Here is a 27,956-nt window from a genome sequence, read left to right on the forward strand (position 1 = left end):
CCAGAAGAACCAGGAGTCCCGCAGCAGATGGTCTGGACCCCGCGGAGCCCCGATCTCAACATCGTGGAGTCAGTCTGGGACCACGCAAAGAGACAGGAGACACTGAGATGGACTAAATCCACAGAAGAACCGTGGCAAGATGCAGGAACAAACCCGCCAATCAAGTACCTGAAAAACTGCGTGCAGTTGAACCAGGGAGAACTGGTGCTGGTTTAAACGCAAAGGGGGGCCACAGCAAATACTGATCCGATTTAGATTTGTTTCCATTTACTGCAGTTTGTGTGAAGGTAGTTGATAAGGAAAAACCATTCGTGGCTTTATTATTTTCAGAAGCATCCTCACTTTACTTCTAATGACTAAGACTTACTGTTTGGGCCCCACAAGACAGAGGTTTGAGGACCAGTCAGATTGTACCTCAGTGGTTCACATTTCTAACGAATTACGCAGACAGGAACAGAGTGGAGTAAACCCGGGGCTTTTCGGAGCCCCCGGGGGTCTGGGGCCCCCGGGGGCTTTATTCTTATTATATTTAATCTCTATTTAATTAGGCAGTCAAACTGTCTTTTTTCCAGTCAACCGAGTTTGATGTTGAACTTCCCAGTCGAACGTTGAACGTGAGTCTGAAGGGACCGTCAGCTGTGTGACACACCGGGAGAGATGTGGGCCCCGTCCGAGGTTTTAATGGCAGAGTCATCGGCGGAGGCGGAGAACGCCATGTCCCTCTCGGTCTTTTCTGCATTTAAAGCCAGTGTGGGATTATAAGGTGATAACTGGAGCTGCCGTTGGAAGGACAGAGTGGGAGCAATGCTGTTATTTATGTGCGGTAAATAGAAGTGGACCAGCGGCAGGGTTTTCCCGGTCAGTCGGCCGGTAGACGGCGGAGAGGGCTGGAGGTCCCACGGAAAGAGAGATGACACCTGCGGCCGGCAGGTGGCAGCAGCGAGACTTGTACCGAGAAGCCCCCCCCCCTCCCGACACCCGCCTACAGCACATAATGGTCAGTGTGCCGGCGGTAACCGCTGCCGTTGTCCTACTCGCGGCTCCTCCAGTGTCCCTGTGATGGTGAAGAGGCGAAACACCGGCTGCTGTACTTCACACGACAGGTACGGAGGGCGTCTGAAGCCCAGCAGTCTCGGAACCACCCCCCATCCCGGAATTTGTCTCTGTTTCACCCCGCCTGTCAGCTAGCTGTCCGGCTAACCTGCTAGCATTAGCCAGCCTACGTGTAACCCCGCTGGACTCCCTGACAACATTAGCGTTAGCATTAGCTTTTGGCACAGGCCGCGGTCATTCTGCGCCTTACCGGCCGTGTCATCGATATCACAAAATGTTTTTGTGCGGTTTGTGTTACCGTTGACCGTTGACTTCATCGTCAGCTCAGTGGATTTAATGCTAAACAACTACAGGCAGCGGAGCTAAGCTAAAGCTAGCTGGCTAGCTTCTGTCACAGCTGCCTGTCCTGACAGGAGGCACAGCAGTCGGGAGACACTTCAGGTAAACTATGGCAAAAACAAAAGTTTGAGAGAGAACATTTAGACCTTAATATCGTAACACTGAACAGATTTGACACCGGCACTGGATAAGAAACGTTAAGACTTGTGGGTTAAAACAACTGAAACACTCCTGAAGTTTGATTATATCACTCTGCCCCAACAGTAATGATTAAAGATCAGTAATGATTAGAGACATTGTTTCACCAAGCCACGTTCCCGATGCGGGTAATGAATGGATATTGATAAGACGTCAGCAGAATAGGAGAGCAAAGCTACGGTTTGTAGTTGGGTAGTGTACAGAAATATTTTACAAAACAAGATGATAGAACCCCATTTCCAAACATAGTGAGTCAGTCAGTGTTTCTACTGGCCAGCTGTGCACGTCTGCACGGTCCAAGTTAAAAGAAGGTGAACTCTGACACTGTCAGTCTGCGGGAGCCAGGTGGAGATCACACCGACGCACCCTTGAATTCTTGACCGGTGCAGGCTTCAGTTGAAGTGAGTGTTCATGGGACAGATGTGTATTTTGATTGTACATCTGGGTTTAGAAACTACAAATTTATAGCAGAAAGCCCGTGTTACAAGTTAAAGATTTGGGGTTTGACAGATGTGGGTGTTTTTTCCAGGCAGAGAGGTTGTAATAAAATTACGCAGATTGCGTTATGGGAAATGAGGGATCCAATCTTTTGGAGCTTGACCCATGCTAGGGTTGAAAAGTCAGAATATCTCGTCCTGTGCTGCTTCAGTTTTGACCAGCCTTCCTTTACTCTGTCTCTTGTGAGTCTCTCAAAACTTTATGGACGTGCAACATCAAATTGCATTGCTTTAAACCCTGTAGAATAAGAGGTGATCCTGAGTTAGTGTTGATGAGGTTGCTTGCCAACTGTAAACGGTAACACTGAAAGATTTTACTTAGATCACTGCAGGATTATGTCCGTCTGCACAGCTGTTGCTGTTGTGTTTTCTGTAATCCACCTGTCTTTTGCTGATTTATTGTTTTTCATGATGTTAAAATCGTTCTCTGCCGTTCAAACAAAATGAACCGGAGGAGAAAACGCTTTTTCTGAAAGGTTGCTTGTGAATTCTGGATGAGGCTCGACTTCTCCGCCCAACACTTTGCTCAGCAGCATCATATTCCAAATCAGTGTACATGGAAATGTTTCTAAAGAAAAATATATTATTATTTTTGCAAACAGTGGACAAATGGTGGCGGAAACACAGTAAATACCTACTAAATACCGTTCTTTCTCGATCTTTCTATCAGGTCGAACACAGATCCAAATTATAGTTCAAGAGATTTTTACTTGATGGCATGAAATTAAAAAAATAAAGATGACTTTAATCTTTAATGGTCCACATTTTATGTAGATGTGCAGCACCTAATCCTCCCAAGCAGCGTGTCTCTCCAAAAATATAAACCGACCAATTATTTCTATTTTTACCTCACAAGTGGTAGAAATAAGCAGCCAGGCTGGATGTGAGAGCTTGACTCAAACAAGTCTGAAGTTTTATACTCTTAGATGTTTATTTTTGAGAAGATGTGTGTTGTTTTGTTTTGTTTTTTTATTGTGAAAGCGGAAGCAGCCTTTTCAAAACAACGGTGACAGTAACAGTGACGCTGCAGATGTTTTCTTCTAATCCTCTCATCACTGTGATGGGATTAACAGCAGGGAGTTTTACACCTCCACAGTCTCAGCAGTCAGATTAGAGTTGACTGTCAACATAACACATCTCTTCTCCACACTTCGCTGCTCTGTCCGGCTGTACAACACTCCCTGAACAAGTCCCTTGTTGTGTAATTAATGTTTTTGAATCTTTTTTGAAGGGAAAGGTGAGAGGGATGTAGCACTGCACAGCTGATTGAGATGGAGATGCAACTAACAGTTATGTTTAATTGGCAGTTAGTCTGCCGATTGTTTTCTTGATCAACTGTTTTGTTTGTAAAACTGGGGGAAATGTGTTGTTTTGTCCGACCAACAGTCTAAAACCCAAAGATATTCAGCGGACAATAATATAAAAGAGAGAAAGAAATCTGCCTATCTGAGAGCAGAACTTATTTTGGTATTTTTGCTTGAAAAATGACAAACGAGTAATTGAATATCCGAATAGTCGCAGATTATTTTTCTATCGACCAACTAATGGAATAATTGAATAACTGTTGTAGATCTAGGTTGAGAACAGTCATAAATACTGCCGGGTATTGTACCTGAGTTTAACGGCTGCAACTAAAAATCATTTTCCTTATTGATTACTTTTGCCTTTTTTTTTTTTTTTTTTTTGTTCCTCGATTAACCTCAATCTATAAGATCTCATACTATACTAATTGGAGAAGCTGGAGCCAGAGATTGTTTGATATTCAGGCTTAAAAATCCACTTGTTGTTTCAGCTCTACTGAGTTTCTGTTCTGACTGCAAAATGTGACTTTTTTTGATACCTAATTTGACGAGTGTAAAAAATGTTTTTTTTTTTTCTAAAACCTTTTCAAATTTACAAAAAAGAAAACTTCTTAGACACAGCCTTGTTTTAAGGCTGCACTAATCATTTTATGTTAACTGTGGCTCAGATGACTTTGTTTAATGTCAAAGTTGTTGCTCATAACGACAAACCCACAGGGAATTATCACCTGACTCAGCTTTTTGGTTTCTTTCAAGTCATAGTTTTGGTTTTCACGGCACATTCCCGGTGCAGTGACTGTGCTCTCATCAGTGTTGTTTCCGGCAGCAGCAGAAGGCAGCTGTTTTTCATCAAACAAGCTCTAATAGGCAGACGCCCCCCCCCACCATGAGCCTGGCTCCGTTCAAGGTTTCTACCTGTTAAAAGGGAGTTTTTCCTTGCCGCTGTCGCCAACTGCTTGCTCATGGGTGAATGTTGGGTTTCTGTAAATATAACTATAAAGAGTGCGGTCTAGACCTGCTCTATATGAAATGTGCCCTAAGATGAACTTCTGTTATGATTTGGCGCTATTTGATAAAATTGAATTGAAATTAATTGAATAAATAAACCTGCTTTACAGTGGAACATTTTGCAGCTAAAGAGCCAGATGTTTCCCTCAGGAGCTGGTGGAGACCAAAACCAGAGCTAAAAGAGAGGGAGTACTGGACAAAAACACAGCTCCAATTTAATGATAATATTCCTCTGTGCCTAAATGCTCGGGCATAGGCACAAACTGCAGTATGAACTATAGCTGCAACTAACAGTGGTTTTCATCATCAATCCATTTTTTTCTTTGTAATGTGAAAAATGTATATATATTTAAAAAAAAAAAAAAAGTAACTAACAGTAAAAAGCAAAAACAAAAAAACCCAAACATGTTTTCAGTGATTATAAAACTGAAACCAACTCAGCATGTCTCTAACTTTACGAAGCTGTAAACGGTAGATTTAGGGGATTTTGAGATTTTTACATTAGTGACTCACAACCCTTACCTAGCTGTTTAACCTCTGCGTCTTGTTTTCAGAAGTGTGTACTTGGTACTTGGCGAACTGATAGTCTGAGCTGGTTGAACTGGAGGTTGAACTTTGAATCAGTCGCTGCCAACACTTTGAAACTGCTGCACACAACAACAGAATGACTTAAAAAAATACTTTCTGTTCTGGTTTGAACTGCAGCAGCCAGTTGCAGGCGACCTCACTCTGAAGGCAGACTTGAGCTTGGTCAAGTCAAGTCCGAACAAATTCAAAGTAACTGCTCACAGATATATACTTTCATATGTTACATCAGCTGGCCACTGTAGTTCTTATCAAACCAACATTAGGAAGCAATGCATTTATTAGGGACTATTTTCAGCGGTGGATTAATCCACATTTGGTGCTGTAGTGAGTATTTGTGGCAGCAGGACTCTGTGTGTGTGTGTGTGTGTGTGTGTGTGTGACTGAGTCAGAGTAACCTACAGTGTGTGTGTGTTCATGGTGATGACGGAACGTCACCCAGTGAAACTGTGGCTCGCTGATGTGTTTTAATAGATTTCCATGGCACAGAGGAAGATGATATATCAGGCTTTGGATGAACGCACAACACTTGATAGTAGGAGACATTCAGTGGTGGTTTGGGTCTTTTAATGGGATTCACTGACGAGAAGAAAAATATAGAATTTCACCAGACATATCCATTAGGTTTGGTGGTTAATACCGGGGCTTAAACTGAGGCAAATTGTGAATGATTAGAATACACAAATGTAGAATAAATCACAGTGCAAACCTGCTGAAATGTACTGATTTAAATTTTTTTCTTTATCTAATATCCGCTGTGTGTGTGTGTGTGTGTGTGTGTGTGTGTGTGTGTGTGTGTGTGTGTGTGTGTGTGTGTGTGTGTGTGTGTGTGTGTGTGTGTGTGTGTGTGTGTGTGTGTGTGTGTGTGTGTGTGTGTGTCCAGCTAGCCTCCTGGGAGGCGAGTCCCAATGCCATGGCCTCCAGCCACAGCTCCTCCCCAGTGCCTCGTCCCCGTGGTGGAGGCCGAGATGGGATCTATCACAAGGAGCGGGATCCCTCGCCCGCTCGCTGCCGGCCCGTCCGCTCCCTGCCTGACGTCTGCCCCAAGGAGCCCACTGGTGGGAAACACTGCAGTCCTCCATATATCAGCATGCGTACATGTCACTTTTAGGGCTGGAAGTTTCTTAATGAATTTTTTTCGCCATTTTTTTTCAATGAATCATTTAGTCTGTAAAACGTCAGAAAATATTGAAGAATGCCCTTTACACGGTCTCAGAGTCTGAGGTGACGTCTTCACTTGTCTTGTTTTGTCCGAAACTGGACAGTTGAAGACTGGAAAATGTAGCCTGGTCTGATGAATCTGGATTTCTGCTGAGGCAGCAGATGGTAGAGTCAGAATCTGGCGACAACAGCGTGAATCCGTGGACCAAACCTTCCCTGTGTCAACAGTCCAGGCTGGTGGTGGTGTTGTAACGGTGTGGGGAATGTTTTCTTGCTACACTTTGTGCTCCTCAACACCAATCAATCATGGTTTGAATGCCACAGCCTGTCTGAGTGTTGTTGCTGAACACGTGCTTCCCTTTATGGCCACAATTTACCATCTTCTCATGGCTGAACGGGAGACTGGCAGCATGGATGTGTGGCTGACAAACCTGCAGAAATGATGTGACGCAGTCATGTCAACGTGGACCAGAATCTCAAAGAAAAGTTTCTGACATCTTGTGGAACTGGGCCACAAAGAACTTCATTCTATTTATTTTAACATTTAGATGTGGTGACTTTAAAACATTAGTATTTTTAAATTATCAGAGGAGCCCCACTCACAGTTGGAGGTCTACAGAAGGAAGCATAAAGAGAAAGTACACAAGACAGACACCAGATCAGCTCCCACTCTGCAGAGCTGGCAGCTGCCGGTCCCACTCTCTCTGCTGCACACCATCAAAAAGCATCCCACTGCTCGATGTTCTCCTGAATTAGAAGACGAGGGAGTGACGGCGAAATGCGAATCTCGCCTTTGCATCGAATCGCACTTCCTTGGGGTGTTTGTCTAAACACATCCTGCATTGTTAATGCTTTGTTTGCCGTGTTGCAAACCGGCTGTTGCGTTCCTGCCCCCTGAGTGCAACTTGGATTTAGTACCTCGCTCTGAACAGTGCTAAAATCCAGGTTCAGGTACTCGCCCCCAGAGCGGAGGGAGTACAGTCGAAACAAAAGGAGAACCGCTGACAGTGGACACACCCGAGGTTTCAGCTTGTTAAGCTCTTCAATGGAAAAGGCCTAAAATGCTTCAGCAGCACTCACTTTACTTTATGCTAGTGTAGAAGTACAAATTTACCCTGGTATTATGACAAAGTCATGCAATGTCTGACTCAGTGTTCCACGTGGTCCTGCAGGTGAGGGGCGGGGCCTGTGCGACGGCCCGTCGGTGGTGGCGGAGCACGACAGGTGGACGGTGTACAGCTCGAAGGTCAACCTCCCCGCCGCGCTGAACGACCCTCGGCTCGCCAAGCGGGAGTCCGACTTTTTCACCAAAACATGGGGCCTGGACTTCGCAGAGACAGAGGTGATGCCCTCCTTCTACCTCCCCAACATCACCAGGGAACACTTCGGGCCCTACCTGCAGGAGATGGCTCAGGTAACACCGGCACTGAATTATTCAGAGCTTTTCTGATAGGTGGAGGACGGATCCACTCAGCATCAGACCAGACCCCTGTAGACTCCCTGTTGATGATGCTGATTAAATGTTTCTGCTAGAGAAGGAAGCATGCATGTGCCTTATTTGATACCTGTCATGTTTATGTTCAGCGTCACCTGACGTTGGCTTGTTTGGGTGTGTCAGCAATCCTGTTGAAACGCTTTCTGCTCCTACGGTTTCTTTTTCTGTTGGTTCGGTACAACAACTTTCCCAACACATCTTATGAGATTTTGGTTTATTGTAAAAGTTTTGACATTTCCATCTACAAGTTCTGATCTTCAAATTCAAAATACATATAAAAACAGGTGGATGGAAACTCAGTTGCCAATGTCCAGCTTCCTTTTTTTCATTTTTTGCTGTGTAATTGTAGAAATGAGAAGTTTTTCATCTAATCTGATCAACAGAAACCCTTTTAAATTGTATTCGTTTCTACCTTGTGGTTGGTTTAAAACCAAAGAAGAATGAAAAATTAGACCCTGCGAAAATGAACTGTTAAGCTGTAGGTGAGATTTTTACATAGACTGTAGACTGATGTGTAGAGACCAGATCGGATGTGTTGGCTAACGGGCTGAGAATTGTGTCTGTGTCTATGACCCATCTGCTGTAGTTTGGATTGAGCAGCATACATTCCATGATGATTCATGTCATTAGTGATGAGCTCTCGTAGTTTTTCTTAAAAGATGAGCTTACCCCTTGAGCTGCGTCTATTTTTAATTTCTTTATCTTTTGTAGACTCTATCTGTTGACATTTCGGCAAGGTAGCAGCTTTTAAATTATGCCGAATTAGCGCGAGGCAGTTCCTGTTTGCAGGGTACGCGTGGATGTACCAACACATTTATTTTAACGCGCTTATTCATGAGTTTACACTGAATTTAAAAATGTGTTTCATGTCTGTGGGTTTCGATTTGACTCTGATATGACTCAGAGTGGTGACACACAGGACGGTAATCAGGTGCTGCGGGTTTTAAGTTGCCTCAGTGAGCTGTGTGTCGCAGCCGCTGCTGCCGCGCCAACTTCTGACCACATTAAAAGCTCATTGGGCCAAACAACAATAACTGACCACCTGTTAGTTTCAGAACGCCGGCGTGGAACTGGCAACTGGCTTTGAAGATATTCTCTCTACTTGTCTCACTCAGACTGCTGAAGCCTCATATTTTAACGTTCAAGATGAATGTTGATATTGAATACTGCTGTCCAGTTGAATCCTATTTGAAAGGATTCAACATTGCTTTATTTGTGAAATATACCAGTGAAAGCCGTTTCTGAAACTTCATCCTCTGCCTGATTAAGGTGCTTTCTGCTAATGTCTGTCACGACAGTTTCTCTTTCTACTTGTGTGCCACTTAGCTCAGCTTCTTATGTTGATTATCTATGGTTCTGTCTGCCAGGGTTTCCTGTCTGACTCAATGAGTTGGCTGTTTCCTGTTTTATTACTTGATGAAATCAAGTGAACGAAAGGAGCCTCAGTATTATAGTGTGGACTTTGGGACACGCTTTGATTTTGGTAGTCCTATTTTCCAAGTCTCTGTTCAGCAAGGCAGCAGTATCTGGATGGAGAACATGCAACCATTTTTACTGTGAAAACTTTGTGTTACCGCAGATTTGTCATGACAGCGCTTTCCCAATTCACTGTGTGGACATTCTCACTTTACTAAATTTTAGATCTTACAAAGTATTAAAATATCTGAAGGATAATTTTTGGTTTTGTAAAGTCGGGTTTCTTTGAGACGCTCCTCCACTTGAGATTCATCCAGATAAGGGTCATTACAAACTGCATCACCAGCGTGTTTCTGTCTTTCTCACTCTTCCTGCCGATGGTTTCTGAAATCCGAAACTCAAAAAACAGCTGCTTTTATTCCTTATTTAGGTTTTCTATTACTTAGGCTCATATGAAGTTGGCTTTATAAAAACGCTCAGATACACCGAGTCAGGTTTCAATGCCGTTTTATCTTTTTAAGCCCCGTTACCCTGAACGACTTGTTTCTGTTTCTCTAAGCAGGTTCAAGCTTTTAGAAAAGTCGTTCACACGATTATTTCCTCCTCCCAGGTTTTAGAACCATGTCTTACAGACAATAAAACAATAAGTAAGACAGAGGGACAGTTATCATTCCTCTGATGCTTATTTATTCCTGCTGCGTGCTGGGTTTTTGTTCTCATTTCACTGAGGAGGAACTGGGATCCTTTAGGAGGTTTTATGTTTCTGTCATTTAGCGCCACCCGCAGGCCGATTATCTGCCCTTCTCGAGGTAAAGATCAGAGAAGCGGCTTTGTTCTGATCATGACAGCTGCTTCTGTGGTAATAGTCCTTTAGTTCTAATTAAAACTCCTTAAATCTTTTTGTCTTTTCATGATTTCATCTTTAGAGGGAAAAAATCCACGAACGCTGCAGGACGATCTGTCCAAACAAAGATGATGTGGACGCCGTCTCCAGTGTCACTACCAACAACGGTATGAATTTATTAACCTGCTGCTGCCGCCGCAGGACTCTCCCCGGCCTGCATCCCCCTTAGTCCATAAAATGACCAGCGAAAACACACATCGTCTTCAGACACACACATGCAGAATACAGTTCATACACAAACTAATCAGGTGTTCCTTTCAGCTGTACTGGCCGGATGTTTGAACACCAACAACAGATTAAATCAAATACAGATGGATTTAGAAATCACTGCTCATTTGCACTGAAGAGGCCCTAAGTTGTTACCGTGAAAACCCCCGAGACCTACAGCAAATAGATCTCTAATTTTTGCTCAGTGATTTTGATGATTAACATGATAATAGTTTGGTTCTCACTCTTGGCACTTTCATACATTCAAAAGGTATTTTTTACATTTTTACAGACTGTAAGGCAGCAACTGTCGACCAATCTGCTGGGTTTTTTTTTTTTAATCGATTTTAGCTGATTACTTGTTTTGCCTAAAAACGACAGTAAATGGTGAAAAATGCTTGTAATTGTGTTTCTAATTCCCCACAGTCCAAGGGGACATGTACAAAGATACTCAGTTTACTATCATGTGTGACAAAGAAAAGCATCAAGTCCTCATATCTGACAAGCTGGAAACCGTAAATATTTTAGGTTTTTACTTAAAAACTGACGAAAATGATTATCAGAATAGTTGCTGATTAATTTTCTGTCGATTTAACCAACTAACTGTTGCAGCTTTAAAAACTGAAACCGCGCTTATTTTCAAACACACACTGACACTCATCATTCGCAGGAGTTTCCTCTATTTTCTGCTAACCCTCTACTTAGTGTTTTTTCGGTTTTGGTGCAGTGGTTCGTACTTCTGCTTCTGACGGCTGCAGCAGCACCAGCGGACTCCGTTCTTTCCCTTCAGACCCTCGCGTGGCTCGGCAGTGGTAGCAGATGGCAGGAGGTCCCCCGCCAGCAACGCACTGCTGTGTGCATTTGCGGTCGCCATTTTTCAGAGAGCTATTCTAGCTACATGCTCGGCTCCGAGAGCTCCGGCTTCGGGCATTACCGGGGCTGGTGGCAACGGCTCAAACTGATACGGCTCAGGACCACTATGGTCCCCCATCACTCTAATGTCCACTTCAGGGGATTCTGGAGGGGTAAAGACCTCCGTCTCAAAACAGCCCTCTAGCATTGGTGCCTTGCGGTCACTGAGCAACACCTGCCTCACACATCAGCGCCCCCCTTTCTTTAACTTATGTGTTTGGTGATTCTGTCAGATGATGTTGTGGTTATAAAATCAGGACTTCAGCAGAGCAGCAGCTTGGAAACGGCTTGGAAGCGCCTGCTGGTGAACATCCAGTCCTAACGGGCCGCGTTTCAGTCTCTGTTTCACACTTGTTCCGTTGGCTGACAACAGAAACAGAAAAGCATGTAAATGAGAGCAGCTTTATGGGGAATTCGGCTGGATTAAAATACTGCATATGTGAGCACAGAGAGCAGGAGAGAAGCAGACAGATAAAGGGCGGAACCAGCCACGTATGAGGTTTTGACCAGGTCTTGTTATTGATTAGTCTATGAATCATTTGTGTTCACTGCACATTGTAGATTTTCATCTGGTATATGTTTTCTTTGTTTGTTTCTTGTTAATTTTATTCCCGTGTTTTTGCTTCTATTGTTTTTGTCTAAAGCACCTTGTAGCATCAGTTTTGAGAACTGATGCACAAAAACTTTATTATTATGACAGGATTTTTGTACTTTTGGAATTATCGTGACTCTAAGCTTCAAAGACATGTCACCTACAAGATTTGTATTCTTTTCACCACATTGAAAACAGACCCAAAAAAATCCAGTCAGTTTTCATTTATGTAGTAATCAGGCATCTTTGTAGTTCAGAATGAGAAATAAGCTGAAACAGAACTAACTATTCTAGTAATGACATCGGACTGACCCAGTGCCTTTCTTGTTTCCTCCAGACAAATCCAGAGCTGAGCTGGAACAAGTCCCAAAGGTAACAGATCTACTCTACTTCATTCTGTTTCTATCGGTTGAGTGTGAAAGTTTTGTCGAGAGCGAAGCTTGTTCTTGTTCTCAGTTTTGTTTACATTATGAGTGCATATGCTTGACTTCCCCTCTGCTCGTGTCTGTTGTAACATGGAGCTTTTCAGCTCAACTGAAATTCAGCACAGTCACACGCAGAACCCAAAAATATAATAAAATATGAAACGTCCCCATTTCCGTGGGCTTTTTCACCTGCTAATTAGAGCCTGGCTGATGAACTTATCACAGACATACCGGTATCGTAAGAAGTACTGCAAGAAATGTAAGTGCAGAAAGGACAAAGGTATGTCTGGGGAAATTCATAAACAGTGTCTCCATTAATTGGTTTGTCCACCAGAGACCACTGACTAGTTTATTTGGTGTGAAATGTCCTGCGCAGAACATACTGTATCTTGGACTTCGTTCTTTTGAAGACAAATTTAAGATATTCTTTTCAAAAATGTTTGTTTACTTTATTTGTTTATGTTAAAACCAAATATCAGTTGATATATTGTCACTGGATTTTATTAAACTCTCAAATATCGATATATGTGTCACCACCTCATAAATCCAGTATGGGTCCGGTTCTGGTGTGAATCGTTTCAAGGGTCTGAAGAGAGAGTGTGTCAACGCCCCTTGAGGCAAATTTATTCATAATTTTTCGTGAAGATGGGCTGTTTTAAATAAAATTGGCTTGACTTTGTTTTCTGTGTGTGTTTTCATGACCTAATACAAGATTGGAGTGATTAAAAATTAATCTTTGTCCCTTTTTCCAGCTGCTCTGATGTGATTAACAAAATAAAAAGGCTTTCCAGAAGCATGTTATTAAAACATATTTGGCAGTAGTATGTCTAATATATTAACTTTATGATGTTGGATGAGATGGGCCATATTCCCAGGGTTACAACACTATTTTTTCTTTTTTGTTTTCTGGGTGTCTCATGTTGCCCTGTTTGTCTGTATTTTGAATTTTCAGATCTTCTTGAAGCCCGACTTTGCTCTAGAGGACCCGGCCACCTTCAACACCGTCCTGCCTTGGTCGCACTTCAACAGCGCCGGAGGGAAGAGCAGCAGAGACGTGGCCTCCTCCAAACTGCTGCAGGAGAAGGTGAGTTCACCCATCCCGAAACAGCTGAAACCCCTGACGCTGGCTGGCTCTCTCAGTGCTCTGGGCCTCCTGCAGATCCCAGTTTTTAGTTTCAAAATATTTCTCAGAAGGAGAAGTCGTCTGATTGGTTTTATCACAGTGATGGTCCGCCCAGAACCTCTGTACTATCACTCATATCCCTGACTTCATGTAAATTTGAATTTGAATTATGATGGCAGGTCAGTTAGCAATTAGGAGGCAGGAGGGTCAAGCTGGAGAAAGGAGTAGAATCAGTGCTGTCAGCATTTTTCTCCTGAATGTTGCACCTGCTCATGGGAAGTGCTGTTCGATCAGGAGCGTATGAAAAACATGGGACACTATGGGGTCATGTGGTGGCATTTAAAAAAAATAGAATAACTTTTTTAACCTGCATCTTGTCATAATTTTGAACAGTATATTGTCAGTGTTTTGTGATTCGCTGCTTTTCTCCTTTTATACCATTGTGAAGTGGATATTTTTGGTTTTTAAACAAACAATTTAAAGACGTCAGCTTTGGCTCTCTGTCTTTTTATGGATCAGACAACATTGAGTTTAATTCATAATGAAAATAATCATCTTTAGGTCAATCACATTGAACTGCATGTTAATATATACAGTATATGTAAAAGTCTTGAACCTCAAAGGCTATATCCTAGTTAGTGTCTGGTTTTATTAGACAATGCAAGTAAGATTCCCTTTTTATTGTTAGTTTAGATGACAGTTGTCAGAATTACCTGAATTTCTGTATGATACCATAAATTACCCAGTTTCAAAGAGCTCTACTGATTGTAAACAGTTTAGATTTCCAACAAACGCAGCAATGATCCAAGTTTAAAACATGGTTGATCTCTCGTGGAAAAAATCCAATTTGCAGTGGTGGAATGTGTGGTTAATGTTGTTTTTTGTTTTTTTTAATGTGATGATATTAATCATTTGTTTTGTGTGTCTCGTTCGCTCCAGTTGAGTCACTACCTGGATGTGGTGGAGGTGAGCATCGCCCGGCAGATCTCCCTGCGCTCCGAGGCGTTTTTTCACGCCATGTCCTCGCAGCACGAGCTGCAGGACCAGCTGCAGAAGACGCAGCGGGCCGTCGCTGTCCTGCGGGGCCGGACCGCTGCCATGGATCGCGTCATGTGCCAGGGGCCGCTGCGGGCCCTCTGCACCGCTCTGACCCGCAACAATTGCGTGAAGCTGCACAACAAGCTGAAACTGATGGCAGCTGTGCATCAGACGCAGCCCACCGTGCAGCTGTTGCTCTCCACCTCTGAGTTTGTCGGCGCGCTGGAGCTCATCGCCACCACCAAGGAGGTGCTGCAGCAGGAGCTACAGGGAATCCACAGCTTCAGGTGAGGGGACAGGAGTGTGAGGAAATTAAGAGAAATAGCTGGATCTCTTGCTGACTTTAGAATCAGTGTATGTCTGAGCCGTCCCAGTCCCTGTTTATCAAACAACTCCATAAGAAAATGACAAATCAAACCAGAGATAATGTTGAATCATTTAATTTGACCTTGAAAGCCCTGACAGGAAGTTACAGGGCGATACTGTCAGTGAGCAAAGCACACAAGCTGCAGCGCTGATCTCACCCGTCTGACTGTGTATGTTTGCTTCCATCAGACATCTGGGCTCCCAGCTGTGCGAGCTGGAGAAGCTGATTGATAAGATGATGGTGGAGGACTTCAGCATGTACGCCCGCAGCGACCTGCACCGCTGCCTGAAGGAGGAGCCGCAGGTCCTGGAGAAGGTCTGTCACCTTTATATGTCTCACCAAAACAAAAATCTCCCTTAAAAGTAATTTCTCCGATCCCAGAGGGGATTTATTAATCTGGAGCTCGTCCTACATGTAATAATGCAACTAAACAGGCCACCACAGGTAACATTTATTTATTTTTTATTTATTTAAAAGGTCAGTGTGGAATAGGATTTATTGATGTAAAGAAAAAACATCCAGATAACTCAATGAAAGAAGTGCAGAACATAAAAATACTATATAATGTAGAAAAGAAACATAACCAGCAGCAGCGTGGCTGAATCATCCAGTCCCTTCTCTTTTTATTATATGGTTTGTGAAAGGGATCTTTATGAAAGAGAGGGGAAGATTTAGAGAAGTAGCTCGGGGGGGATAGCTGCTTTAAGCCTGAGAAAGTAAAATAAGAACTACATTTAGGGAATTAAATGTCTGCTCAAAGAAGGACTTCGACAATCATAAATAAAATACATTTCAGTTAAAGGAAGAATATGTTGAGGTCAGCTGTAGACACTGATGTGAGTGGTTATGCATTTAATGGATGCTGTGCCCATAACAGGTCCACAAATCAAATGCTGTCTCCCAAAAGGTGGGCCCCAAGCACACACACACACACACACACATTAAAATCACATCCAATTCATGAAATGTCTGCAGCCAAAATCAGGGTCCGTCATCAGGATGTGGATCAGTGATCAATCAAAAATAAAAAATCTTTGAGTGCTTGTTTTAATGTGCTTGGAGTGCCAGATGGGTGGGGTTAACTGTGGCTTCTGTAAATTAATTACACCTGACTGGGTTGTTGTACATTTGAAACACGTTATCCTGTTTTTTCCATTTTTAATTACAGTCAGTATAAACCTAAATATGATCAAAAGTAAATGGATAAATGGTCGTTTTAAACAAAATCATGGTGTCAACATTGGGAAAATGTATTGGATTTCCTTCCTTGACTTTTATCGTCTACTTGCATGGCCCAGCTCTGGCTAAGGGTTACTTTAATTACTGTGCTGTTGCTTGTGCTGATGTACGTTGCAGAAATCTTAATTTATGTATAATTGAAACACGTATCTGGTTGTCTAGGACCCTGCTGCCTGTGTAAATTTGAAATCAACTCAGTGGCTTTGGACTCTTTGGCAATTGTGTGCGTGTGTGTGTGTGTGTGTGTGTGTGTGTGTGTGTGTGTGTGTGTGTGTGTGTGTGTGTGTGTGTGTGTGTGTGTGTGTGTGTTAGGAGCGTCTGGAGTCGCTGGTGTTTGGGCTGCTGAGACAGAGGAAGCTGGACTTTCTGGATATTTACAGCGATGAGATGATCCTGGCTGCTAAGGCCATCGTCAGTCAGGTAAGGCACCTGACATTGACTGTGTGAACACGATAAGGGTGAAATGTTTGTCCTTTATCTGCGATACTCATTAGAAACAGATGACGTTTAGTCTTTATGTCGTGCTAAAACTCACTGTGCCATGTTTGTGTTTGCAGTGTGTGGCAGAGAGTGTTTTGAACATAGAGGACATTGACACTGAAGTTGTTACCAAGTAAGTAGAAATGTGCAGCAGCAAGACGATGATGAAGATTTTCCGTTCTGTACTTGAACCTTAACATTTCAAGTCCGCTGAGTGTATGACTGGAAAATGTCTCACTTTGATGCCGTCCGTGATGTCACACAGTAACAGTACTGCTGCATGCTACTACATATGGGCTACAACTCACACACTGCAGTTTCCACCTGAATTCGTTTTGTTTTTTTAAAGTTGTGGCATCAGAATAATTTGAAAGATTCTGTAATCGCCTCGAAATCCAGCACACAGGGTTTTAACCTTTAAAACACAAAGGCCATCAAGGCCATATATCTGTGTGTGTATTCATTAACACAAAGGTCTCTCTAACATTCAGTCCACCTTCGTTGACTCGAATGAAATGGACATGAGAAATGTACACACACGAATATATAATGTGTCCTGGTGTTTTTAAGGCTGGCTGATCAGATGCGCCTGATGACGTTCCCTCAGTGGTTTGAGCTGCTGCAAAATGTCTTTGAGAGTTTCCTTCTCTTCCTGAAAAGAATCAAGGTGAGTCAAAACCCTCAGCTGCGGTTTCAGAAAACAATCGGACCTCACACCTGAGTCGCTGATTTTTTTTTACTAGGTACCCCTCCTAATATGGTTTTCTTAACTCGGGTAATCGCAGTATTCTACCACAGAAGTGACTGGTGGTGATCAACCATTTTGAGGCCATTGTCATTAAGAGGCAGTAATAATATGACTGGCTGCACCTTTTGTGTCCCTTCCGTCTGTCCGTCAGGCCACTCTGAGCGTGATCCGAAATGTGGTTGTGGAAGTTCTGGACTCAAACCAGAAGAACCGGCTCCCGGAGGAGGCAGGTTCAGACGCCTCGGGCCAGGAGTCTTCCCGGGGTCCGTCGCTCGTGCAGGGGGAGGCCGAGCTGGCCTACCTCACCCACGAGGGTCTGTTCATCAGCGACGCTCTGAACGAGGCCCAGCAGCAGCAGCAGTCGGCGGCCCAGGATCAGAGCTCCGTGGCGGGCTCCAGGATCCAGCAGGGCAGGGCGGGGTCAACTGGCGGAGACTCAGCCTCTGGGACCACAGAGACCTTCATGTATGTCACTCACCTCAACAATGATAAGACTTGGAGCAGTCCAGTTTGGTTCATAGAGTTCATCCCAATTAGAGCTTTTAAAAACAGTAAACTAATGGAGGCTAAGAGAGGCAGAACTATCCAGTAGGTAATGATACATTTGACAAATACATTTATTATTATTATTATTATTATTATTGTATTTATTATTATTGTTTTTATGATGAATACTTTTACATCAATGCATGACGTTTCCTCTCTGGTTCTGGCCAACTCTGTGTTTGTCTGGACACTATAACCAGTAATAGATTCTGGACCGGGCCTTTGGGCTCATTGGTTGATTGAATGTCTGGTTATGTGCCACGGTTGTCGTGGCCGTTCACAAGTTCATATCAGGGATGCCAGTTATTTATTGATTCTCGATTAATCACTGGCTGTCAATAATTTAATCGATTTAAAAACACACATTAACCAGAAGACAAGTGGACGTTTAACTGTCAGAAAATGTAGCGCTGTTTGCTGAAGTACCGAGCTGTGCCACTAGATGTGGCCTCTTACTGTTCAATGAAGTGGAGATACTTGTACATCGTGGGAAACCTGTCCCAGCTGAGCAGGTGTGTGTAGCAGCTGTAACACCGTTGATACAGTGAACGACACACTACTCACTCGCATCGCGCAGATGAGGAATGCGTAGTAACTAATAGAAAAACAGCAAAACCAGAGTCCGCTGTGGTGGTGAGACTGGGGTAACCCGTTTCATGTTTATTCCATAAGGTTACGGGCTACAGGTAAAATGTGTCAGACTTTCTTTTAATTGGTAGATATGTCCAACACGTCTGATCTAATGTGAGGATATTCTCCAGTGGAGGTTGTCTGGCCAATCGTTAAACAGCGACAGACGGGAGAGGAAGCTCCACAGTTTTTAATGAAGTGAATATTTTGTGTTTTTTAATTTAAAATTCAGATGTGTTGGTGTTCACTTAATCTGATCCGTAAATTCCTAATTTACTCTGACTTCGTGGCAAACATGGGTCAACGTGGTATAAAAAAGGTTTTGGTATGGAAAAGGATCAGGGCATTTCAGTCATTGTCAGCGATGAATCAACTATTGATTGTTAACATGGCCGACTATTGATAAAGGAAGTTGGTTTAAATTTGCATCCTAAGTTCATATATGTGATTGAGATGGTTTTTATTTATATACGGCAACGAGGCAGTGGCGTCTCACACAGCGCGGAGGTGGATACTCTTTCTCATATCTATACAGTTGCCCCTGTTTTTAATCAAGCAATCATTGACCTCCAGGCTGCTTTTTACATACTGAAGTTAACATTTATCGATTCAAGTTGACCTTGAATGTGCAAAAACAAACTTTGGAGATCATCTCCATTCTGTACAGAAGGTCCATAACATCACTCTTCAAACAGAAGATGGAATTTAATCTATTTATTTTTTGCAGACATTTCTTTTATTCATTGTTAAAGTCCTTGTCGTTGTGGTGCCTTTCAGTTTTGTTGCACAAGAAGAACAAAGAAACTTGATCCACTGAAGCGGCTTCGACACGTTTTCGTATCGTTGGGATGTGAGAATTCTTCATGGCGGCTGAAGCTGTTTTCACTTGTCGGTTAACAGTGAGTGTGTTTGTGTTCAGCTCCGGTGAGAACATGATGCCCACTGAGCTGGAGATGAACCGCGTGATCAACAACATCCAGGAGCTGCTGTACACCACCTCCGACATCAGCCACGACCGCTGCGCCAAAGTCCTCACAGCCAGAGCCAAGGTACGAAAGGAAGGGCGCAACTCTGCCCCCCCCCCCCCATTTAAGGCCTTGAAATATGTTGAAATTTGCGATTTTCTCCACCTCCACCAGGACGGTTCTCTGGAGCGTCTGAGCTCGGCCGAGTTCGTGTGTCTCTCTCAGGCGGTAGAGGCTTTCGTCAGGGACACGGAGGAGCTGTGCGGCAGGCGCAGTGTCTCCCTGAGGGGGGCGCTGCAGAGCCAGGCCAACCGCTTCGTCCACCGCTTCCACGAAGAACGCAAGACCAAACTCAGGTAACCGGCAGCTCAAATATGTAGTGCAGCAGCGTGTACACCGGTGTTTCCAGTTTTGACTCGTGCTCCGATACGCAAGTGTGTCTGAGTGTTGGTCACACAGGAAAGAAGACAGAAACAGGCCTGGTGCTCTGTTAACCTGTCGTTTCCCAAATCACTTTCTTCAGCAAAGAAAAACCTGTTGTCAATTGATGGAAATGAGTCTACTCCAACACGAAAGTCACTTTGAACGCCTGTAGCTAAAGTGTCTGAGCAAGACGTGTCTCTATCCTGTCTAGACCCCAGATGCAACATGACCAAGTTCACACGTGTGTTACACGTGAAACGGTTGAGGGGCAGCAGTTGAAGCCTTTGTCAAATTTAAGTCTCGGTTTCATCATGTGAATTTGTGACCTTGTAACCTCCTCCAGTTCTTTGCTTTGAAACACCCCAAAAGCCAAATTGTGACCCATGAATGCAGAGGTGGCGTCTGGTGTCTTTCGTGTGTCCTGATGCTCATGTTCGTTGCTGTCGCTGCTTCCCTCGCAGCCTCCTCCTGGACAACGAGCGGTGGAAGCAGGCAGAGGTTCCCGCTGAGTTTCAGGATCTCGTCAACTCCATCGCCGACGGCAGGATAACACTACCAGAGCGCAAGACCCCAGGTATCCCAAAACCAAAAACCTCCTCCAGATAAACTCTCTGCTCCTGCTTTGGGACGTATTCGACTGCCTGTAGTAGGAGTCGTTACTGGAATTGACTGAATAAATTGACCGATTTAAACAGTTTGTGGCAGCAGAGCTAAAGAGGTTTGCTCCTTTATTGCTTGAACGCTCACTGAGCAGGACACAGGGGCCCTGGACTTTGCATGAAATAAGATCTGTGATGAACACTGAGGGTCTAGCGGTTCCCTGTCCGGAATTCAACTTTCTGTACAATACATGCTTCATTTTAAGTGTACATGAGGTCGTTGGCCCCCTGCTGGATGCCAACTGTCGTTATTTGTCAAAAAGAACGTGTAGGTGACTTGTGGGGCCATTTTGGTGTACGGCCTTCATGTTGTTGCTTCAGAATTGGAATGAGCTGGTGAGCGTCTTGTTTTCTCTCCCGGTCTCCTCAGCAGCAGCTGAATTGGCCTGAAAGGACAAACTGGCTTCACTAGAAATATATAATCTGTCTGTTCAATGGGATTAAAGTAGCTTTCAGAGGGAAGAGCACCCACCTACATGTCATGAATGTACAGGAAAACAACAGGATTTATATCATGTTTTGTAATTTAGTTTTAATTTTCCCTCCTCTGAAACATCTGATGGACCTAAGGGAACTGGTAAATCTGCAACAATATTTGAGGATCACAGAGAATTAGATTTGACTCTCTGCCTGTTGGGTTTACACTTCACACAGCGAGGGAAGCAAAAATAGGCTCGGCATTAAAATACTCCCAGATGTTTGTAGACGCTGAAGTTTGTCGGTCTGGACAAAAAACGCTCCAGAAACAGCCATGGAAACACTGAGGGTAGCCTCCATTACGTGACACAGCGATTAGACGGGAAACATGAGCTGCGACCGGTGACCTGTTCAGTCACAGGGATGCCGTTACCGTCTGTGACGTTGTTAAAGACTTTAGCCGTAACGTGTGTCTTCCTGCAGGTCCAGATGACAAGAAGCCCGCCGAGTTTCTGCTCGTCAACGGGCAAAAATACGCCGTCGTTGGGTAGGTGTCCCCCACAGGGAGGCTTAGACACTGTGACACGGCAGTGGAGCTAATCACACACACTTACTGTTAATGATGATCGGTTTTAACATAAACTGATACTGTCCCATGAAATCAAATGAAATTGAAATATTGCATGATATCATTTAATATAATAAGAGTAATATGTGTCACATGTGCATAATGAAAACATTGACCCCGGACGTGTTGCCTGAAAGTCGTCTCTCTGTTTCTTCAGGACGGTTCTGCTGCTGATCCGGATCTTTCTGGAATACTGTCAGTGCGTCAACGACATCCCATCCATCGCCACCGACATGCTGACACGTCTGTCAGACCTCCTCAAGGTCACAAGCAACACACACACACACACTCGGACCACGTATCCGTTTATTCTCTCTGTTTGGACCTCTTCAAATATTGCTGTTTGCCGGTCTTTTTAGGTTTCTGACTGTAATGTTGTTAAAAAATGAAACAGTAGTTTAGTTTTACTGATCACCACTAGAAAGTGTAAACTGAAAAACACGTCGCATGTTCGAGTGTCTCCATCAGGTCAGTGAGTAACGTTTCAGTAACAACCTGAAGCTCTGCAGCTCTGCTTTGTTACCCTGACGTGAAGTTTCACAGTGTCGGTGCTGTAAAACCGTCCTTCTCTTGCGTTTCTGCAGCACTTCAACTCTCGGAGCTGCCAGCTGGTTCTGGGAGCCGGGGCGCTGCAGGTCGTGGGCCTCAAGACCATCACCACCAAAAACCTCGGTACGTAACACCAGCTGCACACGCCGGTCGCCAGTCGGGCGCAGGGTCAGACTCTGCTTGAAGCTGACAACCACTGCTGCCCAATGCTCAGACTCTGGGTGTGTGTACGTGTGTGTCTGCAGCATTAGCTTCCCGTTGCCTGCAGCTGGTGGTTCACTACATTCCCATCATCAGAGCTCACTTCGAGACCAAACTGCAGCCCAAACAGTTCAGCGTCCTCAGACACTTCGACCACATCACCAAGGTAACACACAGAGCCCGCTTGAAATACACAGTAAAAACAGAAAAATCACACACACTCGCACACGGGGGTTTTAAAGCACTGTAACCTCTGCCATGTGAAATGGATGCGGCACAGAAATCCAACATTTCTTTACACTAAAAATAAAAACGAGAAGTCAAGAATTCTGACCCCAAAAATCAAGAGATTCCCAAATATTTCCACCTCCACTTCTGAATCACCTTGGTTAAAAGTTATAACTCGTGTTGCTGAATCAGCTTTTGTTTTTTTGGCAGGACTACAATGATCACATAGCAGAGATCTCAGCCAAGTTGGTGGCCATCATGGACAGTCTGTTTGAGAAGGTTTTATCAAAGGTAAGATCGGGGTTGGCGCTTGTCAAACTTCCACGAAATGGTCTCAAGGTACTAAACCAAAGAATCTTAGGAAGTAGGACACAAGATGCGTATAAAGAAGCTAAAAGCAACGTTTAGCAAAGTCTAAAGTGGATGACTCCAACTACAACTCCAGCTACAGTCAGGTCCTTAAGTATTTGGACAGAGACCCATGGATTGAAAAACAAAGCCATCAAGATGTGACTGAAGTGCAGACTTTCGGCTTTAATTCCTAATATTTCTAACAAAAACATCCCGTTAAGCGTTTTAGGAATTACAGCCCTTTTTATACACACAGCCCCCCCCCCCATAGTTTGTGTGTTGTTGAAACATACACTCAGTTGTCAGTTTATTAGGAACACTTAGCTAAAACTAAACTGACTGTGTCAGTTGTTCAGCCTACCCGCATTGATTTGAATGGTGTGGGCAAAATAATAGGAACCCCCGTCACCATAACGCAGTGCAGTTCGGTCACCACCTCTGACGCAGTTTCACCAGAAACCCGACGTCAGAACCTTCATGAGGGAGGGTTTACGGACGTGTTCGGTCATGTGATCGCAGCAGGTTGATGATGACGATGATGTTTGTTTCCTCAGTATGAAGTGAAGGCTCCGATGCCCTCGGCCTGCTTCAGAAACGTCTGCAAACAGATGGCGAAGATGCACGAAGCCATTAGTGAACTTTTACCTGAAGAACAGACTCAGGTGACACTCCATACAACTTCCTGTCCATTTATCTTCAACGTTTTCTTCGGTGACCTTTTTCATAATAGTTTAACTTTACTATGAATTCATTCAGCGGACGTTGCCAGTGTGAGGTTGTTTATTTTGAAGTTTCAGTTCACCGACGGACTTCCTGCTCAGGAAATTTTGGAAGAGTATGAGAAAACGTGGCGTTTCCTGTGCTTTTATCATGTCATACAATCTGAATTTCTCTACTCTGAAGTGATGTTTCAGCTCCTTCTTTTTAGTCTATTGTAAGAGCAGGAAGCTAAAATTGATTTAGTTAATTCCTAACAGGACTATGGCGACAACTAACTATTTTTTTTAGTTTTATATATCATATCCTATTTATTTTCCAGCAGTGAGTGAAAAGTATTCGTACGTGTGATTGTGACCAGTCAACAGTTCACCGAAGTTCAGTTTGGTCGTCACCGCGACTTGGCTCCGTTCACACTGCAGCTCTGACTCTTCGTTTCCTGATGTTACAGATGTTGTTTCTGAGGATAAACGGCAGTTTTAAGATGCACCTGAAGAGGCAGCTGGCTCGACTCGGGGTCGTGAACGACGGGGGACCGCAGCACGGGTAACCGCACAACACACACGAGCTAATGATGAAAGTCGCTTCTAAGGTTTAAGTTAAACTTCCGGTTCCACTCTGAGCAGAAATGAAATCTCACTGAAGGAGGGTTTAGTTTCTCTGATGAGTTATTCACAGTTTGACCGACAACATAACAACATTGTGGTGTCATGTTGGCGGTTTTCAAACATTTCACCACGTCCTGCTGTTTGTGGTTGTTCGACCTGAGGCCAACGGTGAAATCACCGAGGCTCGATCTGATTAAGGGATTTTAAAAGGACGGTTTTGCTGGTTTTTCTCATTTACTGCAAATCCTGCTTACTGAGCAGCACCGTTTGATCATTTTACACAGCTGTAAAACTTTCCACTGGTTCTCTTCCTTTCTAACAGTCAGCTTCAGCTTTTCCGTTTGTGAGCTTCGTTCAAATGTTTAAGTTAAAAAAGAAAATGACGAAATATCGGCTGATAAATTGTTGTTTGCCTCCACAAGGCCAGTTCCTTTAATCCCCCCATAAGCCCCTGATTACAACATTACGATGAAGTGACAGCAAACAAAACACGAGGGAAGAAAACTTTCGAAACGGGTTTCAAAAATAAGCACACGAATAGGATTTGAATCTGTTGTGAGGCCGATCACAGCAGCCAGTAAACTACCCGTGACGACAGGCTACCTGCACGTGACACACCTCCCACCCACCTGGGTCAGGTCTACCACCGCTGGAAAAACGTGTGAGAACCAGTGGGAGAGCGAGCAGAAGAGTCAGATTAGAGTCCTGGATAAATCCAGCCTCGTCCAGCTGCTGCCCGTCCCAGTATCAGCTGATCCCATGGGGCTGAAACCACTGGTTCTGACGAAGCGTATGTGACCTGTAGTTAGAAACGTGAACATTTGCTAAAGTACAGAGAGTTAAAAAGCTTTTCTTATCGTGGCTACCTGATTAAAAACTGGTCGTACTGGGGGTCAAACATTTCCGTGCCGAGCGGACGGTGTTTGTGTGTCTTTGTGTTGCAGCTCCGTCAGATCCCAGCCGTGCGCCCCCCTTTGGTCGCTGCGAACATTTGCATGTTTGAACGACGTAAAACGCGACTGTTTTTATTTCGGTGCAGGCTGGTGGTGGTGGACGTTGCGTTCTACGCGGAGAACGTCCAGGTGCTGAGGAGCCTCGAGCGGCTCGACCTGAACATGGCTGAGATCTGGGAGCAGAAGAGGTGATGGAGGACAGAGTCCGGACGTCCAGGACCGACCGACACGGTGACGGGGGGCCCACCCCGGGGGCCAACAGTGGCCGGCTGAGGGCGGAGGAGGCCCGGAGGGACCAAAAACACACAACTGGAGCAGCAACGCACCGGGGCTTCCTGCACAGCTCCACCTTAAAAGACTTTATCAAGTAACACACAGAGCCTCCGTAAAAACTGCTGCCACCTCATCTCACTGTGTGCAATTCAACAGAAATACTAGTAAATTATTAGAGGCGGTTTTAGTGGGAGTAGATGTAGATAATGTTTGAGGGAGTGGCGGGGTAATTTATTTTTCTGTCGTCTTGGAAACCTTCTGTACCGTGGCAGACTTTTACTCTGGCGGGGAATTTCCAGCATCGGCGCACACCGAAACCGGGTTTTTCTGTGGCTGCTTCTGCGAGGGTTCGGGGTTCAAGGGACGAAATGATTCTGTCTTGGAAACGTCTCCCTCCTTCCTGCTCTGAGAGAGTCGACGGGGTCTCGTGACGGTGTCTCCAAACCTCATTCAGCAGCCGAAAAACACGCAGATGTTAAATAGATTCTTCAGTTTTTATACTTGGGACAAGAATATTTTCCGGACTTCTTGCGTTCCAGGCCCGGAATTCCAGACTCTTAGAGACGTGGAGGAACCCTAAGGAGGCGGGAGCCGACAGAAAGGTGTAACTGAAGCGTTGAGTTCCTGAAATACTTAGATAAACCAGATCCACATCCTGTCCTTACCAAAGTAAAATACTTTCTAATTTGGGAATTCAAAACTTCAGTTGCATTTTTTCCCTTTAAACAATCCAATCATGTATTAAGTGACGATCCAGAGACGAAGGTGGAGTTATTTTTATTTTTTTTAAATAAATGTAGAAGAGTTTGACTGCAGAACATGAAGCATGAATTTCAGCTGTTAACTCAGACTGTCGACCTTCTCCCACCTAATGTACTTTTAATTTAATCTGCATGAGCTTTTTGTTTCCTCCGAGGCTGAAACGACACAGAAAGGAACAGAGAGTCTGATCTACTTCTATTTATTTAATGTCTGAACTGGATTTTCTCCCGGGTTAGGGTTTGGTTTTTTTTTTAAAGGGTAAAATCAACTTGCAGGGTTTCCTCCTCTGTGAGAAGATCAGAGTCAAAGCTGCACAAGGTGAAATTTTTCCCGCTAAACCAGTTATTTGCTCATTAATCAACCTGGTTGATGGTTTGTCCGGAATGAATCAAACGTCTCCATGAGCAGCGGCGTGGAACCATCTCCTGACCGGAGCAGAAGCGAGGGCTTCCTCCGATGTGGCGAAGAGGCGGCAGCTCGCCGCGTGCGGCCGCTCTTCTTCAGCTCGTGGAGTTAAGAGTCGGGGCGACGCACGTTGACGAGTAAAACACCAGCACTGGCGGAAACCCGCCAGTTACTTTGGACGGAGGTGGCGTGTTAAGCAGCAGGTTCGGCCGTTGGTAGTTGCTTCTCCGTCGACTCAAGTCAGCAGAAGTGTCCTGCCATTTGTTCGTGTCGAACACAAACGGGGTGGAAATCTCAGCCGCCCTCCATCTGGTGCTCAAATCGGTACTGTGCCGCTGGGGTTTGAGGCGCTCCCTGTCATCAGACCTGTTCTCAGGACTGCGTTCGCGTGGATCAACTTGAGATCCACAGTTCCTCCACTCACCTGTTGGAGCTGCGTTTTTTGTTTTTTTCCCACGCAGAGAGTTTAGCGACCGCAGCAAACTCCCGGCGTAGCTCGACCCACCTCAGGCCTTAGCACGGGTCTGAATACCTGAAAACACCTGCGCTCGCCCGGTTCCGCCACACCTGGTGCCAAAGTGCAGCTTTCGCTGAAAGATCAGATTCTCTGTTCCCGAGTGACGTTCAGCTGCTCTGAGCTCCGACCAAACGCAACGACACACATCTGTCCAGCTGCGGTCTCATCACCTTCGCCAGTGCAACCAGTGAGCGCTGCTGACTGTGAGGTTCCCTTCGGGTTCTGACCGCCGCATTAATCAGCAGCGTTTTTCAGGATAATTGTCCTGAGCCGACGAAGCCGTTCACTCAGTTAACGGATCATTTAAATTAATAAAACCATGGCCGGTGTTGGCTCCGTGATTTAGAGACAAATCTGCCGGACGAATCCTGTATGTAGAGTCAGAACTACTGTGTGTGGTCTAAGTGTACTGGACTGTACTGGACTGTAGAGGTGTGACGTGACCGCAGCTTCCGTTTCCTGTCCGAGACTCACCCGAGAACAAAAAAGCATCAACTATCATCAGTGTCTGCTTCAGAAGTGCCTACTTTTGATTGACTGTCAGAGACGACACATCTGAGCTCTCCACTACAGTGTGCCTACCATACCACTGTGTGTGTGTGTGTGTGTGTGTGTGTGTGTGTGTGTGTGTGTGTGTGTATATGTGTGTGTGTGAGAGAGAGAGAGAGAATGCGTCGACCCTCTCTGTTGGGTTCAGATGAGTCGGGGCAGCATGTCTGAGAACCCAAAATGTCTCGAATCCTTCAAACCTGCTGTGAATAAAACAGGATGATGGAGCGACTTGTTCTCAGTCTTTTCTCTGCTGCAGGTTCTCGGCGTCCGGACGGACGATCGGTCCCGACTCTTTTCAGTGACGCTGCCGATACGATATCTGAGTTTCAGGGCCGATACAAAACGGTGCTTCCTATGAACTTAGATTGAGGAGCCATCTTTCTCAGACTGGTCTTTAACCGTCGTTCAACAGAAAAGCAGCCGCACAACTTTGCCAGATGCGATGATGGGACTCGATACAGCTGAGAAAACGTTTCACCGCGAG

The 27,956-nt window shown here is 44.6% G+C and overlaps 1 protein-coding gene across 2 annotated transcripts; it reads left to right on the forward strand.

Moving 5' to 3' along the window:
• Nucleotides 1–981: 981 nt before the first annotated feature.
• On the forward strand, nucleotides 982–27,931 carry vps54 (VPS54 subunit of GARP complex). Of its 2 annotated transcripts, none has more exons than XM_040146080.1 (23): nucleotides 982–1,103; nucleotides 5,865–6,039; nucleotides 7,315–7,556; nucleotides 9,980–10,064; nucleotides 12,006–12,040; nucleotides 13,046–13,177; nucleotides 14,156–14,541; nucleotides 14,810–14,936; nucleotides 16,173–16,280; nucleotides 16,418–16,473; nucleotides 16,911–17,007; nucleotides 17,240–17,553; nucleotides 19,184–19,313; nucleotides 19,404–19,585; nucleotides 20,114–20,226; nucleotides 21,212–21,275; nucleotides 21,514–21,619; nucleotides 21,941–22,028; nucleotides 22,151–22,272; nucleotides 22,545–22,625; nucleotides 23,240–23,347; nucleotides 23,854–23,948; nucleotides 25,050–27,931. In XM_040146080.1, exons 2-23 carry the CDS (start codon nucleotides 5,895–5,897, stop codon nucleotides 25,153–25,155), a joined length of 2,922 nt encoding a protein of 973 aa, XP_040002014.1. In that variant the 5' UTR covers nucleotides 982–1,103; nucleotides 5,865–5,894; the 3' UTR covers nucleotides 25,156–27,931. The 2 variants fall into 2 exon arrangements, with proteins under 2 accessions (XP_040002014.1, XP_040002015.1); XM_040146081.1 differs by lacking the exon at nucleotides 982–1,103 and adding an exon at nucleotides 1,112–1,494 and having other exon boundaries at nucleotides 25,050–25,161.
• The last annotated feature ends 25 nt before the right edge of the window (nucleotides 27,932–27,956 follow it).

The sequence above is a fragment of the Xiphias gladius genome, chromosome 15, assembly GCF_016859285.1.
Source record: "Xiphias gladius isolate SHS-SW01 ecotype Sanya breed wild chromosome 15, ASM1685928v1, whole genome shotgun sequence".
NCBI lineage: Eukaryota > Metazoa > Chordata > Actinopteri > Istiophoriformes > Xiphiidae > Xiphias > Xiphias gladius.